Raw genomic sequence first — 20,930 nt, 5'->3', positions numbered from 1 at the left:
CTGCAAAGAAGCAATTGCAGCCGAATTTTGAGATGTAGTAATTGTGTTCTGGGATAACTCCTGCTTCATTTCTGTAACATCTTGATGAGTCTTAGTAAGCAATTCAAATACAGAGGTCAATGTCACTTCTGGTTTAGACTTTGGAAGCATCTTAGCAGTGACAGATGTTGATGCCGCTGGAGAAGTTGTTTTAGTTGTAACTTGAGTTACAGAGGCCCTTCGAAGAGAAGACTGCACAACCAGCTTTGTATCTTTAAGAATGTCTTTTGCATGCTTCTCTTTGTCTCCCATCAGTAGGCTAAAAAAAGCTGAAAGCAAAACCTCCAGCACTTGTATTCCACAAGGGGGAAGTGGGGGGGGGGGCAGAAGGTTTCTTTTAAATCATTACGTTTCAGATTATTTCAGTTTGGAGAATACAATCACTATGACATCTCATATATTTTGAGTCATGTCACTTAATTGATTCCCAAGTCTTTCATTTGTTTTGAAGATCTCACTCTTGCCAAAAACTTTTTAAACTTTTTAAGATGCGTCACACAACTGGCAAAAAGCCAAAAGTCAGAAAAATAAAACGTAACAGAATTGTAGATAGTTCAGAGTTTTTATTTAGAAACCAACAATGCCACACACCCCAATTTGTAACTTTAAAAATCAAAGTGAAGTTTTTCAAAAAAAATTATAAAGAAAATCGGCTCCCACCTCGCTCTCTCCTGCTGTCTCTTTAAGATGGCGCTGGCTCTTCAGCGGAACCCCGTCAGAGCGACCGCCGCTGGTTTCTAGGCGGCTATCGCTCATATGACGGGTCCGCCACCAGCTCCCGACTCCGCATCCCCTCTTACTCCGAGGGGTGCCGCTTGCCGGATTTTCCCGGGGGAGGTTAATTGCCCCGCGGCAGCTGGCAGCAGGAGAGCGTCTTCAACACTGTCGGCGAGGGGATCGTCCGACCGGAAGTGCCATAGCTAAGCAATATCAAAGCAAGAAAATATCTGACCTTGTTCAGAGTTAGAAGATACACTTCAGGTTTAGAGTTTGTTTGGAGTACATGGTTCAGAGCCCCATGGAAACTTGTGTGTAATGTCAGCTGCATGTAAGTTTCTGGATGGAGAAATAGCAGCTCCCCAGGTCCATTTTTTGATTGTCTCATCATAGGGTTTTTAAAAAATGGACCTGGGGAGGTGCTGTTTCTCCATCCAGAAACTTATGTGCAGCTGTCATTACACACAAGTTTCCAAAACAGTCGTGCTACGAAAAGTTGAAGGCAGCAGGAAAAGAGGAAGACCCAACAAGAGATGTATTGACTCTAGAAAGGAAGCCTCGGCCCTCTGTTTGCAAGACCTGAGCAAGGCTGTTTTGGAGAACGTTTTGGAGAACATTGATTCATAGGGTCTCCATGAGTCAGAAACGACTTCACAATACTTAACACACACAGGTCCATTTTAGCAGAATCCCCTTCTCCATATGCTCTGCAGTTGGAATATGACCCTGCGAAGCAAAGAACTCCCAGTGCACATGTGATTCAAAGCCCTTGTGGCAGCCAACAAGGACCTTGTATTTTGTGAATCAGTTCAATGGGGGGATTAGATGCAGCTACTTGGGTCTGGTATACTGAGCTTGCTGCACTTTGTGGTCTTCACGGGTTTTGCTGAGGTAGCCCTGCCTATGCAAGCTAACTCAATAAATTGAGAAGGATTGATTGAGAGGGGAAATAAATTGAGAGGGGAAATAAAGCTTCATCAGTCTTCGAGTATGGCGGTGCCGTCACCTTCCATGCAGTTTTGTATTTATTTCTTAAGTTATGTTTGTTCTGGGTTTTTTCCCCCTGTTTCTCTAAATCCATCCATCCTTATTTAAGAATATTCTTGAGCTCTGCCCCGCGGGATTCAGAAGCAGATGCCTGAAAACACATCATTCTCCTGCATGAATGAGATTAAGGTTTTATGGTAGATTTGATGAGCCCCTATATTAAATGATAAAAATGGTGCTTTTAGGATTCACAGCTACTCTTGACTTATATCCCTTGGTTTTTATATGAACATATATATAAATATATGAAAATACTTTATACTGAATCATACCACTAGTTAGCTCATTTTTGTCTGCTCTGACTAGCAGCGACTCTCCAGTGTCTCAGGCGAAGAAAGGTCTTAACCCTTGCTACATGAGATTGTTTAACTGGAGATGTCAAGGATCAAACCTGGGACCTTCGGAATTCAAAGCTGATGCTTCATCTCTGAGTCATGCCTCCACTAGGAACTCCTTTTGAATATATGAAGCAGCCTTATGTCAAGCCAAGCCACCGGTCCACATGGTTTACAGTTGTCTACTCAGACTGCAGTGCCTCCCCGGGGTCTCAGGCAGGGAGGGGAATTACTCATCACTTGATACCTGAAATCCTTGAACTAGAGAGGCCATTGATTGGAGCTGGACCCTTGACAAGCAAAGTACATGTTCTGGCACTGGACTGTACCCTTCCCCTAAACTATGAGGTTGTCAGTACAGAACTTATATGCCCCTGTGCAAAACAAGTCAGATTACTTGGGGAGGCATCATGGCTCATTGGTAGAGCATCTGCTTGGCATGCAGAATGTCCCCGGTTCAATCCCCAGCTTTTCTAGTTAAATGATCTGGGAGTAGTGGATGGGAAAACCCCTAGCTGAGATTTGTGGAGAGTTACCAATCAAACTAGACAATACTGGCCAGGATAGACCAATGGTCAGACTTTGTATAAGGCAGCTTCATGTGTAAAGATGTACTTGTTCTCTTGAGTATGAAGGACAACTTACATTTGATAAACATGCTGATGGTTCAGAGCATATGCCAGATCATCAGAACAGCAAGCAGTCATGAAGGAACAAGTCTTGGAGTAGAGCAGTTAGAGCGTTGTCTCTCTTTTCCCTCTGGCCAACAAATGAGAGGATCAGCCATTTCTTCCTTCCTGGCTGCTTGCATTTTATGAAGCTCTGAATAACAGGAGAGAAGCAAATTATTGCCTCTGCTGTTGGGGTTGAGTGGGTTTTCCTCCAGGATGCATGGGGGGATGTTCATGGAGGTGAGATCCTTCCCAAGACGTTACTTCGCCATGCTGTAGTCATAGCTGAACATCAGGCATATCAACAGGGTCTAATTTGGTGACTGTTTGTGAAATTATGTAACATCCTCTCAGTAGGGTTTTTTTTTTACCTTTTCCCCTTCTATTTTTTCCCTTCAGTTCTTATTTTTGAGCTTATCTGACAGATCCATTTTTCATCTCCCCTGCAAAAATCTTCTGCAGATGTCAAGGATACTGACTTATCTTGGTGAAGAGAATAGACAGGAAATTGTTCCCTGGGCAATTAATGGTACTGAATGTCGAGTTATCTGCCCACTTGTAGGCAGACTGAATGAACACCGGCTCTGAATGAACACAAGCTGGCAGCACAGCTGAATCAAAGATTTGGTCGGCCTATCAGTCAGAGAGCATCTGTTCTTCATCAGTTTAATGGGTTGACATTGGCATGGATGGATTTCAATAATTGATCTACTCAACCCGTTTTGCTTCCAATAGTTATCTAAGCAACAATTGGGTTTGATTTCAGAATTCAATGCCAACTTCCTGGTGTAGTATCAGAGGGTAAACCAAAGGGGTTGAGCTAAACATTAACCAGCATGGTGTAGCGGTTAAGAGCGGTGGTTTGGAGCAGTGGAGTCTGATCTGGAGAACAGGGTTTGATTCCCCACTCCTCCACATGAGAGGCGGACACTAATCTGGTGAACTGGATTTGTTTCCCACTCCTGCACATGAAGCCAGCTGGGTGATGTTGGGCAAGTTACAGCTCTGTTAGAGCTCTCTCAGCCCCACCTTCCTCACAGGGTGTCTGTTGTGGGGGTGGAGAGGGAAGGTGATTGTAAGCCGGTCTGAGTCTCTCTTAAGTGGTAGAGAAAGTCAGCATATAAAAACCAACTCTTCTTCTTGTTCTTCTAATATAACAACCAATAAATCTATTTTTATTATATAGTTACAAATATTGCCAACACATAACAGTTGATGTTAGTACATAAATTGACCATAAATTGACCAAAATCTGACCAATGTGTATTGTAAAATGTTGTATGCATGACCACTGAGGAAGGCCTGTAAAAGGCCGAAACACATCTGATCACATTTTGGTCAACTGTTATGTTTTGATAATATTTGTAACTTTGTCTGTGCTTTTTAGGAAGCCTGTATTTTAGGCCCTGTGTTTTTAAATACTATTGTGCACAATATATAATAAAGCAATTTGCCATATTCAGAAAGGACTTCTGGCTCAATTGACTCATTAGATCATGTGCTCTTAAAATGTTGTTTCTATGAAGATTTTAGATCACGATATATTTCTCCTCTTTTAATACATAAATCCAATGCCTCTGTGTCTGATATAATGCCTTTTTTATTAAGTGATCGGGATCCCAAGGCTACATTGTCAGTGGCAAGATTTAGCTCAGTCCTTATATCCCTCAAACATTAGATTTAAAACTACGCTGCTCAAGATCAATGGATCAAGGAGCTTCTAAGGGATAAAGGAAAGGAAAATTATATATAATAAAAATAGATTTATTGGTTGTTATATTAGTTTGTTTCGCTCAACCCTTTTGGTTTCCCCTGACTTTTAGGTTGAGTTTCTTTGTTCCCCTTTTTTCTTCCGTTGTATCAGAGGGTAGCCATGTTGGACTGCAGTAGAACTGTCTGGTTTGAGTCCAGTAGCACCCTACAGGCCAACAAGATTTTCAGGGCATCAGCTTTCAAGAGTCAAAGCTCCCTTTGTCAGACAGGAGTAGGAATGGCCCATGACAAATGGCTGTCTCTGACGAAGGGAACTTTGACTCTCAAAAGCTGATACCCTGAAAATTTTGTTGGTCCCTAAGGTGCTACTGGACTTGAATCTAACTGTTCTTGGTGTAGGTTTGTGTTTAACTTCGCCTTGGATCACAACCCTGGTCGTGGCTTTGGCACAGTCTGGAAAGCTAAAGGTATAGGAAAGTGGAAGGGAAAAGGGTCCCCCAAGCAACTGTGCAGACCACAGGTGGGGCCATGGCTCAGAGGCAGAGCATCTGCTCGGCATGCAGAAAGTCCCAGGTTCAATCCCCACTATCTCCAGTTAAAAGGGTCTGGTTGTAGGTGATGTGAAAGACCACAGCCTGAGACCCAATAGAGCTGCTGCCAGTCTAAGTTGACAATACTGACCTAGATGGACCGATGGTCTGATTCGGTATAAGGCACCTTCATATGCACATATGACCACCTCTGAGAGCCAGCATGGTGTAGTGGTTAAGAGCGGCAGTCTCTAATCTGGAGAACAGGGTTTGTTTCCCCACTCCTCCACATGAAGCCTGCTGGGTGACCTTGGGCTAGTCATAGTTCTCTCCAAACTCTCTCAGCCGCACCTACCTCACAAGGTGTCTGTTGTGGGGAGGGGAAGGGAAAGTGATTGTAAGTCGTCTTGAGACTCCTTGAAGATAGAGAAAAGGCAGGGTATAAAAACCAACTCTTCTTTTTCTTCTTCTGATCAAACTGGGTCTGGGCACGTAGTTGGAAGGTGCACAATGCATCATCCTTGCTGAAGCAAAACAAGCCTATGTCTGATCAATGCTCAATAGAGACCTTCTGGGAGCCCCCATTTATATTGGCTTGAGTTCCCTGATAGAAGATGGTTTGTACATGTAATTTTTAATTCACAAGAATTAAACTGTAACTGATTGCTACTTCACAGCATATATAACACAAGTCAATTACCCTTCCCTGGGTTATTACACTCTAATCAAATGGGAAGTTGTTGAGCTGATATTCACGATCTGAAGGGAGCTCTGTTCCATTGCAATCCCTGTGCAAGGATATTTTAACACCATGACCTGGGGCTGGTGGTCTAGAGGGTACCTTTCTTGCAAAGCAATTTTTAAACTGTATCTCTCTCTGAGTGGGGAGAGCCCACAAGATTAATTCCTTGTATTCTTTCATGTTTTTCTGTCTCTAACTTCAGACATTTGCACAGTAAATCTGGCCACAGTGTCATGGACACCTGGTATGACAACCCTGTGCCTAATTACTCCCCCAATAACAGAATCATGACCAAAGAGCGCAGAAAAAGTTTCCAAACCGGTAAGGTGTTTTTTTTTTTAAATCCTGGCACACCATCCTTTTTTAAGATTACTAGTAATGCTAATAATCTGGGGTCATCAGCCGGGAATTTCTCTCCAGTTTGTGAAATGTGATACCCATCTGAGTTTGGGAGGGTAATACTGACCAGATAGTGGGAAGAAGCAGAGACAAAATTTGGATCCTTTTGCTGTTTGGATTTAGAGGGATCGACAGAGACTTTTGGAGCTGTGAGTTGGTTGAATGTGAAACTATTTGGAGTGGAGGGAATCTATGCAGGACTAGAAGTCTTGCTGCCCGCTTCTATGATTCTTTGTGTTCTCCATGATGTTCTATATATAAATTAATTTTACAAAGATGGCGTAACTCCCTAGAGCTCTTTTACCCAAGGGAAATTAAGCCCAGTAATGTTGCTCATGGAATTTTTCATTCCTCTTTCGTACAAAGTTTTTGCTATTTGTTAGATTAGCAGTTGTGCAGAGGGGGCCAGTTTGTCCTGTAACAGAATTCTGGCAAGCAGCCTTGACTCTACGTAAACCTTGGGTACAATAACCCTCCATCATTCTGCAGTGGTTCATTAGCCCATATGGTGATCCAGTAGCCCAGGGGAGAGGGCAGAAGCCATGTTAGTTATGTCCCTTCCAAGTCTGCACTCCTCTAGGAAAGACATCTGCTACTGTTCCCCTGCATTAGGCCATTAGTAGTGTAGCAGTTAGAATGTCATACTAGGATCTGGAAGACCCAGGTTCAAATCCTCACTGTGGGGGGAAAGTGGTGGGTCTCGCTTGATGCCCCAGTGTTTCTGTAATACCGTTAAAATAAATAAGCCACAACAGGCACAGTCCATCTGGCCAACCACATGACCTTCTTGATAAGCCGTTAGAACCACCGCCAGTTGCACCCATGTCCATTGGATTTGAACCCATATCCATAAAGCATCTAGCAGTTCAGATGCTTCTGGAACCATGATGTTGCTGACATGATGCTGAGTGAGCAATCCTTTTTCCAATGCAAACGAATTCACACCTGTGATTTCACTGTGGATTGGGTAAGCACAGAACTAGTTCGTCAACTTCATGGGGATATGCCTAGGTGAAAGAGAATCCCAGGTGTGCATACTGTTTTCTCTTTTGCCCCATAACTCTTTTCTTTCTATAGCATCTTCAGACACCAAGGAGGAAGGTTTGGAAGCTCAAATCAACCGGTTAGCAGAGTTGATTGGAAGACTGGAAAACAAGGTAAGGGGTTCTTTTAAGTGTTCTATTTTCATAGAATTCTCATTTAAAATTTAATTTGCACTCATCCATTTTCATAAATGCGCACACTGATAAAGAAATGCAGACAGAAAGAGACCAAAAGAAGCCATGCATCACATTGTATTGAAAATAATGTGTTGAATATATGAAGCAGTCTTATGCTGGATCAGACCACTGGTCCATCACAGTTAGTAGTCTCTACTCAGACTGGAAGTGGCTCTCCAGGGTCTCAGGCAGAGGTCCTTTACATCACCTACCACCTTGGAAGTCTTTCACATCACCTACAGCTTGGTCCTGGAGATGCCAGGGATTGAATTTGGGACATTCTGCATGCCAAGCAAGCGCTCTACCTCTGAGCCATGGCCCCTCCCTAGCCACTGGTTTGGTTCCAATGACTCTTCCTCCAAATGAAGGTCTTCTGCTCTCAGAAGAAAACTTCCTCCATCTGAGGGGTACCATTGCTTAGCAGGAAGGGTGTCACAAGATCCAATCTTTGTTACTGTGTCCCCTGATAATTCCACAGGAATCACTTCTGTCATCATTAACACCTTTTCATCAGATGTGCACATGATTTTTAGTTTTCCCTCTGGATATTAAGTACAAATATATGATGCCAAAGTTTAGAAGACGATACCCTGCTTTTCTCTACCTTTAAGGAGTTTAAAAGTGGCTTACAATCGCCTTCCCTCCCCCTTCCCTCAACAGCCACCTTGTGAGGTAGGTGGGGCTGAGAGAGTTCTGAGAGAACCGTGACTGGCCCAAGGTCACCCAGCAGGCTTCATGTGGAGGTGCGGGGAAACCAACCCGGTTCTGCAGTTTAGCCAACTAGTTGAAATCTACCTCTCAAGTGCTGCTCTATGGTACCTATTTTACTGACTTTTAAGCGCCAGTCAAAACAGTTTTTTTACCTGGGCTTTTGACTCATTTCTAATTTACAATCTTTCCAGTTGTTTTATGGCCTACTTCTATCTGAAGTCTGTTTTATGGATAATTTCATGCTGTCCCTGGGATTGTTTTAATGGCTTGTTTGTTTTTATTTGATAATTTATTATTGTAATTGTAAGCCCCCTTGAACAGGACTTGGGAGAGGCGGCATAAAAATCTTCTAAATAAATGGATAACATTTTCTTGGGAGTAAGTCCCATGGGATAACATAAGACTTACTTCAGAGTAGACCCACTTAGGATTGTTTCCACAATCCTGTATCAAGGCTTTTGACATATTGATGGAGTACTGGGTTAGAAGACAATTTTGATTCCAAGTTTCTTCCAGCATTTCTGCAGTGGTCATTCACGTAATCTTCTTTCATTAATTAATACTGGATTTTAAATTAATTTTGATAAGCTTAGCAGCTTGATTTTTTTAAAAATGAAATAAGCCATTATTGTGCGACCTTCCAGAATGCCTGGCTTTGTGCCAAGATGTGAATGTTTAACATAAAATGAGAAAATGTGGGTAGCACTTTGAAGAATGACAAGATACCTGCTGAATAGGATTGGGAACCGTGTCATGAAAATGAAGGACTGTGGGCGAGAGAGGAAATCTCTCAGTCATAACGCAGCAGCAGAAGTGTTGCCCTGGAATACTTAAAAGGAAAAGGTGAGTGCGAAGGCCACAGGCGATGCAGAACGCTGTGCTCAAACTAAAAACCATGAAAATAACATTATGCAAAGATGTGCCGTCGGTGGCAGAAGACCATGAAATGCACAAGGCTGTTGCGAAGGCTCAGTGTGGCGCACTGAATTAAAAAAAGAGAGAGTGCGTTCTCATCCGTTTGATTTCTGTAATATGGAAACATAAAGGAATAAACGCTGGGGCATTCCTGCAGCCTTGTTCAAACCAATAAAATGGCATCAGATTTTACAAACAAGTGTTGCAATTGAATGTGGCGCTGTTCAGGTTGCCAACTTCCAGGTACTCGATCCAAGGAACCAGCACGCAGGCTCAAATACGCATAATATAAAGCATATGAAAACACAAGTTTACTAACAGTCTAAACAGCACAGAACGCACATAAAACAGGCAAAAAATATATAGCCTAGAAGTGTCCAACAATGTCCAACAGATCTGTATAAACTCCTGTATCAGTAGTGCGACTCATGTGTAAATAGTGCAACTCTAAGTAAACTCATGTCACTCAGAGAAGTTTATACGGATCTGTTGGACACTCCTAGGCTACATATATTTTTTGCCTGTTTTATGTGTGTTTTGTGCTGTTTAGACTGTTAGTAAACTTGTGTTTTCATATGCTTCATATTATGTGTATTTGAGCCTGCGTGCTGGTTTCTTTGGATTGAGTATTCTACTATACAGCATAGGGATTTCTTTCTAATTGCTTATAACCTTCAGGTACTAGCTGGAGATCTCCTGCTATTACACTGGATCTCCAGCCGATAGAGATCAGTTCCCCTGGAGGAAATGGCCGCTTTGGCAATTGGACTCTATGGCATTGAAGTCCCTCTCCAAAACCTGCCCTCCTCAGTAGGGTTGCCAGGTCCCTCTTTGCTACCGGCAGGAGGATTTTTGGGCGGAGCCTGGGGAGGGCGGGGTTTTGGGAGGGGAGGGACTTCAATGCCATAGAGTCCAATTGCCAAAGCGGCTATTTTCTTCAGGTGAACTGATCTCTATCGGAAGGAGATCAGTTGTAATAGCAGGCAATCTCCAGCTACTACCTGGAGGTTGGCAACCCTACTCCTCAGGCTCCACCCCAAGAACCTCCCGCTGGTGGTGAAGAGGGACCTGGCAACCCTAGGCACTGTGCCATGGCTCTATATTGCTATAAGCCAGTTTGGCTTTTACAGCACTGACTTTTTGTTGGCCCCTGAATAGGCCTGCCTCCTCCATATACACACCTTCAGATGTTCACACACCCCTGTTTCTTTGCAAACTCTTCCTGGAATGGGGAGCCTTATCACAAACAGTTTGCTGCTGGTTGATGCATCAAGTTGGGAACCTACTGCCATGAAGAGCTGGAGAGGAGTGGCCAAGGGGAGTTTCTGTGGCTCAGTGGAAGTTCTTCTGCTTGGCATGCAGAAGGTCTCAGGTTCTATCCCCAGTGTCTCCACAGAATCATAGTCAGTTAAAAGTATCTCAAGTGGCAGGTATTGGAAAAGAACTTTCTTTGCTTGAGATCCTGGACAGCTTTTGCCAGTCAGATTAGGCAATATAGGAGCAGAACGGTTGCCAACTCTTGGTTGGAAAATTCCTGGAAATTTGGGGGGGGTGGATCCAGGGGAGTGCAGGCTGGGGGGGGGGGACCTCAGCAGGGCGTAATGCCATACAGTCCACTCTCCAAAGCAGCCATTTCCTTCAGGGAAACTGATCTCTGTCACCTGGAGATCAGCTGTGATTCTAGGACATCTCAAGGCCTCACCAGAGGTTGGTAACCCTATATAAGGGTAGTTTGAAATTTCATCCCTTTGTGCTGGAGTGTTTGACATGCATGGGGAGGGGGGATGGCTCAGTGGTAGGGCCTTTGCTTGGCATGCAGAAGGTCCCAGGTTCAATCCCCGGCATCTCCAGTTAAAGGGGCTAGGTGAGTAGGTGATGTGAAAGACCTCTGCCTGAAACCCTGGAGAGCCGCTGCTGGTCTGAGTAGGCAATACTGACTTTGATGGACCAGGGGCCTGTTTCCATATAAGGCAGCTTCATGTAGGCATGTGTTCATGGTTTATTCTGGCATCTTGCCTAATATTCACAAATGCAACACCATGAACACTTATTTGGGGTGTGAGTCTGCTTGGACTGTGTTGTGGCAAGAAGTAAGCTGCAGAGGAGGACTGTGCTTTTGAGAGCCAGCATGGTGTAGTGGTTAAGAGCGGTGGTTTAGAGTGGTGGACTCTGATCTGGGGAATCAAACCTGGTTCCCTCCTCCACATGAGTGGTGGGGGCTAATCTGGTGAACTGGATTTGTTTCCCCACTCCTACACACGAAGCCAGCTGGGTGACCTTGGGCAAGTTACAGCTCTGTTAGAGCTCTCTCAACCTCACCTACCTCACAAGGTGTCTGTTGTGGGGAGGGGAAGGGAAGGTGATTGTTAGCCAGTCTGAGTCTCCCTTAAGTGTTGGAGAAAGTTGACATATAAAAACCAACTCTTCTTCTTCTTCTTCACCACTGCAGTTAGGGTGGACTATTCAAACCCAGAGAGTTTCTTTCCCAATAAGCCTGAGTCCATCATGCCTAATAGCCGCACTGGGGGCAGCCAGCACCAAGGACAACTCAATGAACAGATTAAAAAACATTTTGAAAATAATAATAATAATTGGGTTTGTTAGTTTGCAGCCCTGATCCCTCCCCTTCTGAAGGCTCTGCAGAAGGTCTCTGCTGAATTCCAACAATTCCTTTCTCTTTTAACTGTACCCTAAGGGGATAATGAATCTGTGATTTATTGCACATACCAGAAATATTCTTTGCCTCAATGGTATTTTAAAATCCATAATTTAAATGAGCCATTTCAGCGTTCTCTCCTTCCAAAGATTGGCTTTTCCCCTCTTAGGGCTAGTTTCACTGGTTATTGAAATAAGACTTTTATGGATATCCCCACAGTTATGATGGATAATAAACCTACCGAGCATAGCCTAGATCTGCTGCGGCATAAAAACAGACCTTTTCTCTGTTGAAGAGACATTCTTTTGGCACAGAAGTAAAATTTCTTTACCTGTATAGTTCACCTTGTCTTGCTCTTGGGGGTCTCAGAACGTGGGCATTACAGGAAGGAACAAGGTTTGCTAGCCGAGGTGGTCAACACCATGAATGACTCACCATCAGACCAAAGTAGACATTAAAGCCTTTTATGCAAGGGTGTTTCCCTCATGGTCACCCCTCCAACTCTAGGTGTTTGTTTTGATTATGCATGACGTTTCTCCGCATTTCTCTGCGTTTTCAAATTCGAGGCAAAACAGGTCTCTGAAAACGCGGGCAAAATGTGGGGAAACGCAGGGCGAGAGCAAGGCAACCTCTGACGGTCGGAAGCAGCATTCATAATCAAAACCAGTTTGTTAAAATTGTTGATAAAATTTTGAAATTCATTCTGAATTAATAAGCTATTTGTCATGTACAAGCCAGGTGTGGGGTTGCCAACTTCCGGGGGGGGGGGTGTCTCAAGATCTCCCAGAATTTCAACTCATCCCTAGACCACAGAGATCAGTTCCCCTGAGAAAATGGCAGCTTCAGTGGATGGACACGATACCCCACTGAGGTCCCTCCCCAAACTCTGCCTTCCCAAGGCTCCATCCCCTAATCTCCAGGAATTCTCCAACCTGGACTTGGCAACCCTAGCTCTTATCTTTTCCTTGCTTTGGGATTTTAAAAAATTACTTTCTAACCTAGGGTTGCTAGGTCTCTCTTTGCTACCGGCGGGAGGTTTGCAGGGTGGAGCCTGAGAAAGGCGGGGTTTGGGGAGGGGAGGGACTTTAATGGCATAGAGTCCAAGTGGCCATTTTCTCCAGGTGAACTCATTGCTATCGGCAGGAGATCAGTTGTAATAGCAGGAGATATTCAGCTACTACCTGGTTGGCAACCCTATTCTAACCATGCATTCAGGAACTTCTTTATCGCAGTCTCCTATTCCAGGCTTCCTCAGGTAAAGAAGGTTGGCCCCCTGACATGGCTGGCCCAGGCAAGCCCAACCTTATCAAACTTTGGAAGCTAAGCAGGGTCAACCCTGGTTAGTACTTAGGTGGGAGACCACCAAGGACATCCTAACACGCAATGCAGAGGCAAGTAATGGCAAACCACCTCTGTGTGAGCTCCAGGTAGCTGGCCTTCAAGGTTCTGTTTCTCAGAAGTTTGTTATGACTGCTTTCTCTCCGTTTGTGTGATAACTGTAATCTACCATGGGAACCAGGCTCGGCTTGGTAACCAACTGTGCCTTTGGTTTTCTGTATATGTTCCAACCTGTCTGTATCCCCCCCCCCAGTAGAGTCCTCGTACCTTCCCCTGTAAGTTCCTGCTACTCACCTTATGCTTCCCAAATAAACCAGCCTCTTAGAATACCCTGTCTGGACGTTTGGTGATTGGGATTCATCAGGTGAACTCAGACCTTACACTCTGTTTGACTCTTGCCTTGAAAACCCTATGGGGTCTCCATAAGTCAGCTGCACCTAATGGCATTTTCCTCCACCAAGGAGGGTTTGCAGAAAGGTCCATAGAATTTGGGTATGTCCGCATGGCATAAACCGGTGTCCCCGAGCTTTGTGCAGTCTTGTTGGCGTTGTGAGTAGGGCGACAACCCAGATGCAGCAGCTGCTTGGGCTGGGACTGGAAGGAGTCAGGGAAAGTAATCCCAGGAGCAGAGGATGATGGAGCCACTGTAGATAGGGGATGGTGGGGGTTTCTTGTAAAGCCATCCAGCCTAGAAGGACCTCTCTGGGAATATTCCAGTCTTCGGAGCAAACAGTTTTTTCAGAAATGACTACCCTGAAATCCTTTCAGCATATAATCTCCTTGAGTGTCTGAGGCGGGCTCTTCAATTCTTCCCCCCCCCCAAAAAAAGCAACCATTGCATAATACCTTGGATGAAGACTGACTCAGATGTCACAAAGCAGCAAGCAGGGACAATTTCCCTGCCTGCCATTCCACCCACCCCCTCCCAGTTTCTTTTCTACAGTCTCTGTTCACTAACTGAACAGGTTAAGACCATGTCTATGCCAAGCACAGTCTCCAGCATCATTTTTTCATCAGGGATCCTTCCCGAGAGGCCAAAAAAGACTGAGCTTGTTTTCAACTCTTAGAAGTTTGTGATGCCCGGAAGCTTTGTTCGTGTTCCTTTTCCTTTTAATAAGTGTCCCATGCCCACTTCCTCTCTGCAACTGCTGTAAGCCCCTGCAAGGCACAAGAAAACTGAAATATGATCAGTTTAATCTCACTTATTGCCTAAATACTAGAGGTTGCTTCCCCCGTCGCTTTGGTTGAGTGATTATTAGTAGCCTTGGGGTAGCTGGTGGTAGGACTTGGTGATATCTTGTTTCCCTTACCTAGCTGACAGGACCTAAAATATAATTGCATTTTTAATGAGAACAGGACTAACTTTTTAAGTATGTGAGGTGTCCTTTCCATACCAAGAGAAAGGCTCTCGATTCGGATCTCAATTGGTGCAAACAGCCTTAGTCGCCAAATAATTTATTTACGATTTATTAATTAAAACATTTATATTCAGCTTTTCCTCTTGGTTCAAGTGGCTTACAATAATAGTTGCAAGGGGAAAAAACTGCTTGCTCAGGATGTTTAAGTACAGAAAGATCCCCCTGAAGAAACATATGCAAAATGTGTAGGAGCAATTTAACTATTAAGCAATTTTCCCCTAGCCCTCTTTCCTTTTGCCTTTAATAATAGTGAAAACATCCCCAGTTAAAATTAGTTCCCTTCTCCAAATCACTGGGTGAGGTGAAACATGACTGGGAGTGTTGGTTGGATACTTTTTGATATATAATAATGCCCTTTCCTTTGCACTGCAATAAAGAATGATTTGATTTTGTTCATTTGATTCACATGGGTCACTTTGAAATCTGCATGGCTGTGTGTCAGGCATGAAATATGCCCACATAATATAGTTGTGTTTTTTTCTTTATTTATTTTGTTTATCGTGTTCTTCATAACTTGATAAACAAAAAAACTAGAAATACACAGAAGCAAGTATATACTACAATAATACCAGCAGTGTTAACTGATGTGGGAAAGTGGTGGGTGTCATTTAAATGCTATTGAAGAAAATAAAGTCACATTCTCAGTTGTCTACTTAACCGATACCAATTGTAGCATCAGTAGCAATCACGGCCTGAGAAACATGGTGTTGGGCACACATAATATAGTTTTCTAGTTCTTTACATTGAATTGGGAGAACTAGCATGGTGCAGTGGTTAAGGTATCAGACTAGGACCTGAGAAACTCAGGTTCTAATCCCCACTTTTCCATGCAAACTTGCTGGGTGACCTTGGGCCAGTCATACACTCTCAGCCCTGATCCTGGCTAATATTTGGATGGGAGACCTCCAAGGAACACCAGGGGTGTGATGTGGAGGCAGGCAATGGCAAACCACCTCCCAACATCTCTTACCTTGAAAACCCTACGGGGTCGCTATAGGTCAGCTGTGACTTGACTGCAAAAGACAAACAAACATTGAATTGGAGTCATTGTCAAATATATTTCACCATAGATGCTTCTCCCCCCCCACTTTTTGGAAACTGTGACCACATTCCAGTGTCATGGCAAGCCTCTATTTGTTTGTGATGGTCATGAACACAACTTGTCTGTTACACTTGAATTCCGCTGCTCTTCTCCCCTCATGCAAGGACCACAATTGGAAGCCTTCCAGTTTGGGAAGCCTTGAATCGAACTATGCATCTATGGGATGAAACCTGTGGTGAGAAGGACTCCTATTAGGGTTGCCAGGTCCCTCTTCACCACTGGCGGGAGGTTTTTGGGGTGGAGCCTGAGGAGGGAGGGGTTTGGGGAGGGGAGGGGCTTCAATGCCATAGAGTCCAATTGCCAATGTGGCCATTTTCTCCAGGAGAACGGATCTCTATTGGCTGGAGATCAGTTGAATTGTAGGAGATCTCCAGCTAGTACCTGGAGGTTGGCAACCCTAACTCCTATATTCAGATGTCATGGCAAACGAGTTTGATTCAAAGAAGACTTCGGCTGGCCTCCACATTTGAAGAGTGAACATACAAGCACAGCAAACAGGCCATGTTCGCACCTATCACAGAAAACATAGGTTTGCCATGATGTCTGAATTCAGCTTTTGACACTTAATTGGAATCTCTTTCCCAATAAGAGAATAGTGAAGTGCTTTTGAAATTATCAGAGCATATCCATGGACTTCATGGTCAGAGGGGGATTCTCTTTCTCCATTTTATTCAATATAACATACTTTATCACATATAAAGCAGGTGCTCCTGTAACTGTTTTTGCCATCAGCATATCACAAAGCGTATCCATCTGGAGAGGGAGGAAAGCCTGCCTATTATATTAGCTGCTGTGGAACACAGGCAGGAGAATGTTGCTGCAGTCGTCTTGTTTGGGGCTTCCTAGAGGCACCTGGTTGGCCACTATGTGAACAGACTGCTGGACTTGATGGGCCTTGGTCTGATCCAGCAGGGCTTTTCTTATGTTCTTAAGATGGCATGGTATAGCCCGATCTCCTCAGATCTTGGAAGCTAAGCAGGGTTGGTACTTGGAAGAGAGACCACCAAGGAAGGCTCTGCAGAGATAGCCAATGGCAAACCACCTCAGCTTCTCATTTGCCAACAATAATACTTTCTATAGGTCCTGTGCAATCTCTGTGGTGTCATTTTTTAAATTTGTATCCCGCTTTTCTCCATGATTGGACTCAAAGCATCTTTTCACAACATTTCCCTCCTCCTTAATCCTTGCAACAACAACCTTGCGAGGGTAGGTTAGGCTGGCAGGCTTCCATAACCAAGTGAGGGATTTGAACCCAGTCATCCCAGGTCTTAGTTTGACGCTCTAACCACTACACCACCCCATCCCTCTAGGAGAGAGACTACTAGGCAATGGGGTGTGGGATGAAATGTGACATCTGATTCAGGACCCAATAAATCCCCATTGGTCTTGCATGTCACCTGACCCCATCCGATCAGGCAGCTACAATTCCACTCTCTGGCCATTCACAGTGGTGGCACTAAATGCATCAGAGAGCAGAGCAGCAGATCTGACCTCTGGCAAGCTCTTTTAATCTAGTTTCTAGCAGTGTGGCGATTGAGGCACTGGCCATTTATGCTTGGCAATTAGCAGCGCGATCCAGGCTGAAGTGCCCTGCATATATTTTTTTGAGTTCTTCACGCTGAACCACCATTCCAGAAGTCAGTGCGGAGCTGGCGCATACCTGCTTCGCATTTCTTAAGAGCTCCTTTAACTCGACCTTTTTTATTCGCTCCATCCCTGCCTCAAAGCATCCACTCAAGAAAATGTGAAAGAATCACAGCCGCAGGTTAGCTATGCAAACAAGGATTGCTAATGGCTATACAAACAAAGGAAAGAAGGAGCAGGCGAGTGTGTGGGGGGGTGGAATTTGTTTGACTTTCGCCTCTTGCATCGGGACTGTGGGCATTTTAAAGGTCGGATTTTTAAAAAGGTGCTTTGAGCAAGAATCAAAATGGACCCTGCCACTGTGGTTTGCTGCTAGAGACCTACATTTGTGACCTCTGGTACTTTACTAAGCCAAGATAATCAGCAAGGGTGAACGGTTGGCAACCCTCGGCAATTGGTATTTACATTTTCATTGGAGTACATTTCTAGAAAGCGGCACTGGCCACAGATCTCCAGTGTTCACTTGCTTCAAGTATTGCCTGCCATTATAGGGACTGTTTTCGAGAAGAGTTGAAGCCATTCTCCCTTCTCTGTTGTCATAACAACTTGCCCCCCCCCCCCGCTATAAAACAACAATAATCCCAGCAATATTTTTAGGAAATGGTTGTCCAGGCAACAACATCTCTCCCTCCCCCCACCTCTCAAAATCAGTCAATATGTGTAGGATTTAGAGCATGTGTACATTTCCAGGGATTATTTTTGGACTGAAATCCATGTTTAGCGCACAGAAGCTGCGTGCAAATGACCGCTGTTCCTTTGGGTGGCAAGTTGAGCAGACGACCACATTAAAATTAGTTCTCAGAGGGGAACGATAAGGATTTAGGAACTTGACGAGGAAGACTGATCAAGATGGAAAGGTTAGAGATAAGCAGCATTTTAATGTCCATGCTTTTAACACATTGGCATGAGTTCAGATACTATGCCCGTGAAATTTAATGGATGGTGTAGGGAGAGTATTTTAAAACCACCATAAAGATTATCTTCCTTGTTTAGACTAATGGTCCCCATTTAGTCCAAAAGAAAGAAAGGGGAGTGTGCATTCCATCTGGTTAGGTCAGGATCCTGAGCAAACCAGGCAGAGAGACCAACCACCCTTATGCAGGCTGCCCCAGGAGCAGGCTCCAACTCCTTCCTTGCCCCTCCCTTTCTCAGCTTCCAGAGTAGGGATGTCAACCTCCAGGTGGTGGCTGGAGATCTCCTGGGATTACAACTGATCTCCAGGCAACAGAGATTAGTTCACCTGGATAAAGAGACCCCTCCCTAAATCCCACCCTCCTCAGACTCCACCCCCAAAATCTCCAAATATTTCCCAACCTGGAGCTGGCAATCCTATTCCAGAATTTGCTGGCATGGACTGCCTCCATCCTGCTTGGTAGGGTTGCTAACCTCCAGGTACTAGCTAGAGATCTCCTGCTATTGCAACTGATCTCCTGCTATTGAACTGATCAGTTCACCTGGAGAAAATGGCCACTTTGGTAATTGGACTCTATGGCATTGAAGCTCCTCCCCTCCCCAAACCCCACCCTCTTAGGCTCCACCCCAAAAATCTCCCCAAATTAACAAAGGCTTTCAAGGCCCCGGGGCCCACCATTTGTGGCTCTCCAAGACCAAGAAATTCAGAGAGGCCAGGCGAGCTCTCCATAGAGGAACCAAACCTCTCTTCTGCTGCGTGTCACAAAGTGAATGAAGGCATTATATCTTCATCTCTAATCCCCGGGAGAAATGAAAACCTTTCCAGAAGCCACTGATTAGGAGCTGATTCAAGCTAGGTGGCGGCATGGCACGTTTTTGTGAGCGAGAAGAAGTAAAAGTGTTTAGAAGTGGTTGTGTCAGGGTGACACTGTGCCGCTCTGCTGGGGAGGCCGGCACCAAGTCAACACTTCAGCACGGAATCTTACCTGGACTCTATAGCAACAAATTAAAAGGTCTGCCTGGAAGAATAGTTATTTGTGATCATTGGGAGAGTGGGCTGACGGCAACGGAGCGTGCTTTGCACTTGGAGACAGCAACGGAGTGCGCTTTGCACTTAACAGCATCAGACCTTCTTTCTCCATATTTTCTGTTTCTGACTGGCAGCAGCTCTCCTGACCCACAGAAAGGCTCGCCCCAACATCTGCAACCCAAGATCTTTGCACTCAAGATGCCAGGGACTGAACCCAAGATTTTGCACATGCAAAAGACACACTCTACCCCTGGCCCACGATCCCTTGTGATTTGTTGATTGCCTCACAGTATTTTTGACTTTCCTTCCATTTCTTTATTTAATGACCAACTTAATCTATAGTCCACTTTTCTTGCAGAGATTCAAGGAGGATTGCACCATTTTAAAAAAAAAATATGTATGTAATAACAGCATACAACAGGCAATACAATAGGAGCTGATCACAAAATTAAAGACCTATTTATTTATTTATTTATTGAACCATTTATACCCTGCCTTTCATCCTGGTTCAAGGCACTAAATACAGTATAATATATACGAGAAATGATGCACTAAAGCAGGATTATAAGATCAGAAAAAAATGCAATGAAAACAGTCTAATATATTCAAGGGAAAATGCGATGAAAACTGCCTAAAACTTCCAAAGACATTAAAAATACAGCCCTGTTAAAAGGGAGACTCTCTTTCTCTCTGCCTTTGCACTGGAACCAGTTCATGGTCAAGTCTTCTAATTTGGTCATCTAACCTCCAAGCTTTTGTTGAAAGCAGAGCCAGGAGGCTGCTTCATTTGTGTGTGTTGATCACTGTCTCATCAAGGGATAGATCTGCATGGGTGAATGTATTGTCACAAATAAAATTCCAAAGACAGAACATTTCTGTCATTCAGTGCCAAATGAAGGCTGAGCTACATATGTGGCAGAATGTACCATATGAGACTGCATGGGGAATCATTGAATTATTTCCTACATTTAAAAAAAGCCCATGCAAGTAAAAAGCTAGCATCACAGGGAGCAGCTTCCCAGAACACCTGTCCCCAATATACAAGATATTTTCTGTGAGGCATTTGAAAACTATTTGTGCAAAATGCTGTGTTTTTTTTTCTTCTTCTTCTTAGGGCCAAATTAGAGAGGAGCAGGGACAGATCCAAGTGTCTACCAATTTATGTGGGGCCAGAAAGAATCTATTTTGTCTTAACAGAATATAGAGGGTGTAGGTGAGGGGAGCTAAACCCTGCCTCCCCTCTTTCCTTACCTCTCTGTATTCTGTTGCTTTCAGCATTTCTCTTCCAGCCGAGCTCACTTCTGGTTACCAAAGCCAGACTGGGAGAAAAATATTTTGGATGCTCCAGTTTTGCTTTAGCTCACACAGAACCCCTGAGGGGTGAATACACAAATAAACACACACGGATCCACCCGTACGACTCTTTCATAGCTGCTTTTATCTAGCTGCTTTTTATCTAGCTGCTTTTACCTAGCTTTTATCTAGCTGTTTCCAACTTTCTCCTGTCTTCATTTCCCCCACAACAGACTCTCTGGTTTGACCTGCACCAACGACTGTCAGACAGCGAAAACACGGCCTGCGCAGTAAGTAGTCGCGAAGCGCCTGTCTGTCTTTGCAGACAGGATATATTTGCATATGCAAATTAGCAGAAGCAGGAGAGGCAGGGTTTTTTTCCCCCTTCTACCTTCGTTTCAGCCACCATCTGCTGGAGAAGTGTCTCGAAAGGTCATCTCTTCTTTGAGTAAGGCCGGCGGAAAGCTTAATCTGACTCCCCCTCCAGTTGAGTCCCTC

At 44.3% G+C, this 20,930-nt stretch overlaps 1 protein-coding gene across 1 annotated transcript in view; it reads left to right on the top strand.

Annotated features, from left to right (window-relative positions):
* NECAB2 (N-terminal EF-hand calcium binding protein 2) overlaps nucleotides 1–20,930 on the top strand; it is a 197,963-nt gene that overhangs the window by 161,068 nt on the left and 15,965 nt on the right. Inside the window, exons 7-9 of the mRNA XM_056862621.1 lie at nucleotides 5,997–6,115; nucleotides 7,271–7,350; nucleotides 20,666–20,722. Of these exons, the coding sequence (XP_056718599.1) occupies nucleotides 5,997–6,115; nucleotides 7,271–7,350; nucleotides 20,666–20,722 (256 nt within the window). The remainder of the gene's footprint in view (nucleotides 1–5,996; nucleotides 6,116–7,270; nucleotides 7,351–20,665; nucleotides 20,723–20,930) is intronic.

Source organism: Euleptes europaea, chromosome 17 (assembly GCF_029931775.1).
Source record: "Euleptes europaea isolate rEulEur1 chromosome 17, rEulEur1.hap1, whole genome shotgun sequence".
NCBI lineage: Eukaryota > Metazoa > Chordata > Lepidosauria > Squamata > Sphaerodactylidae > Euleptes > Euleptes europaea.
This window is presented reverse-complemented; position numbering and strand designations above follow the sequence as displayed.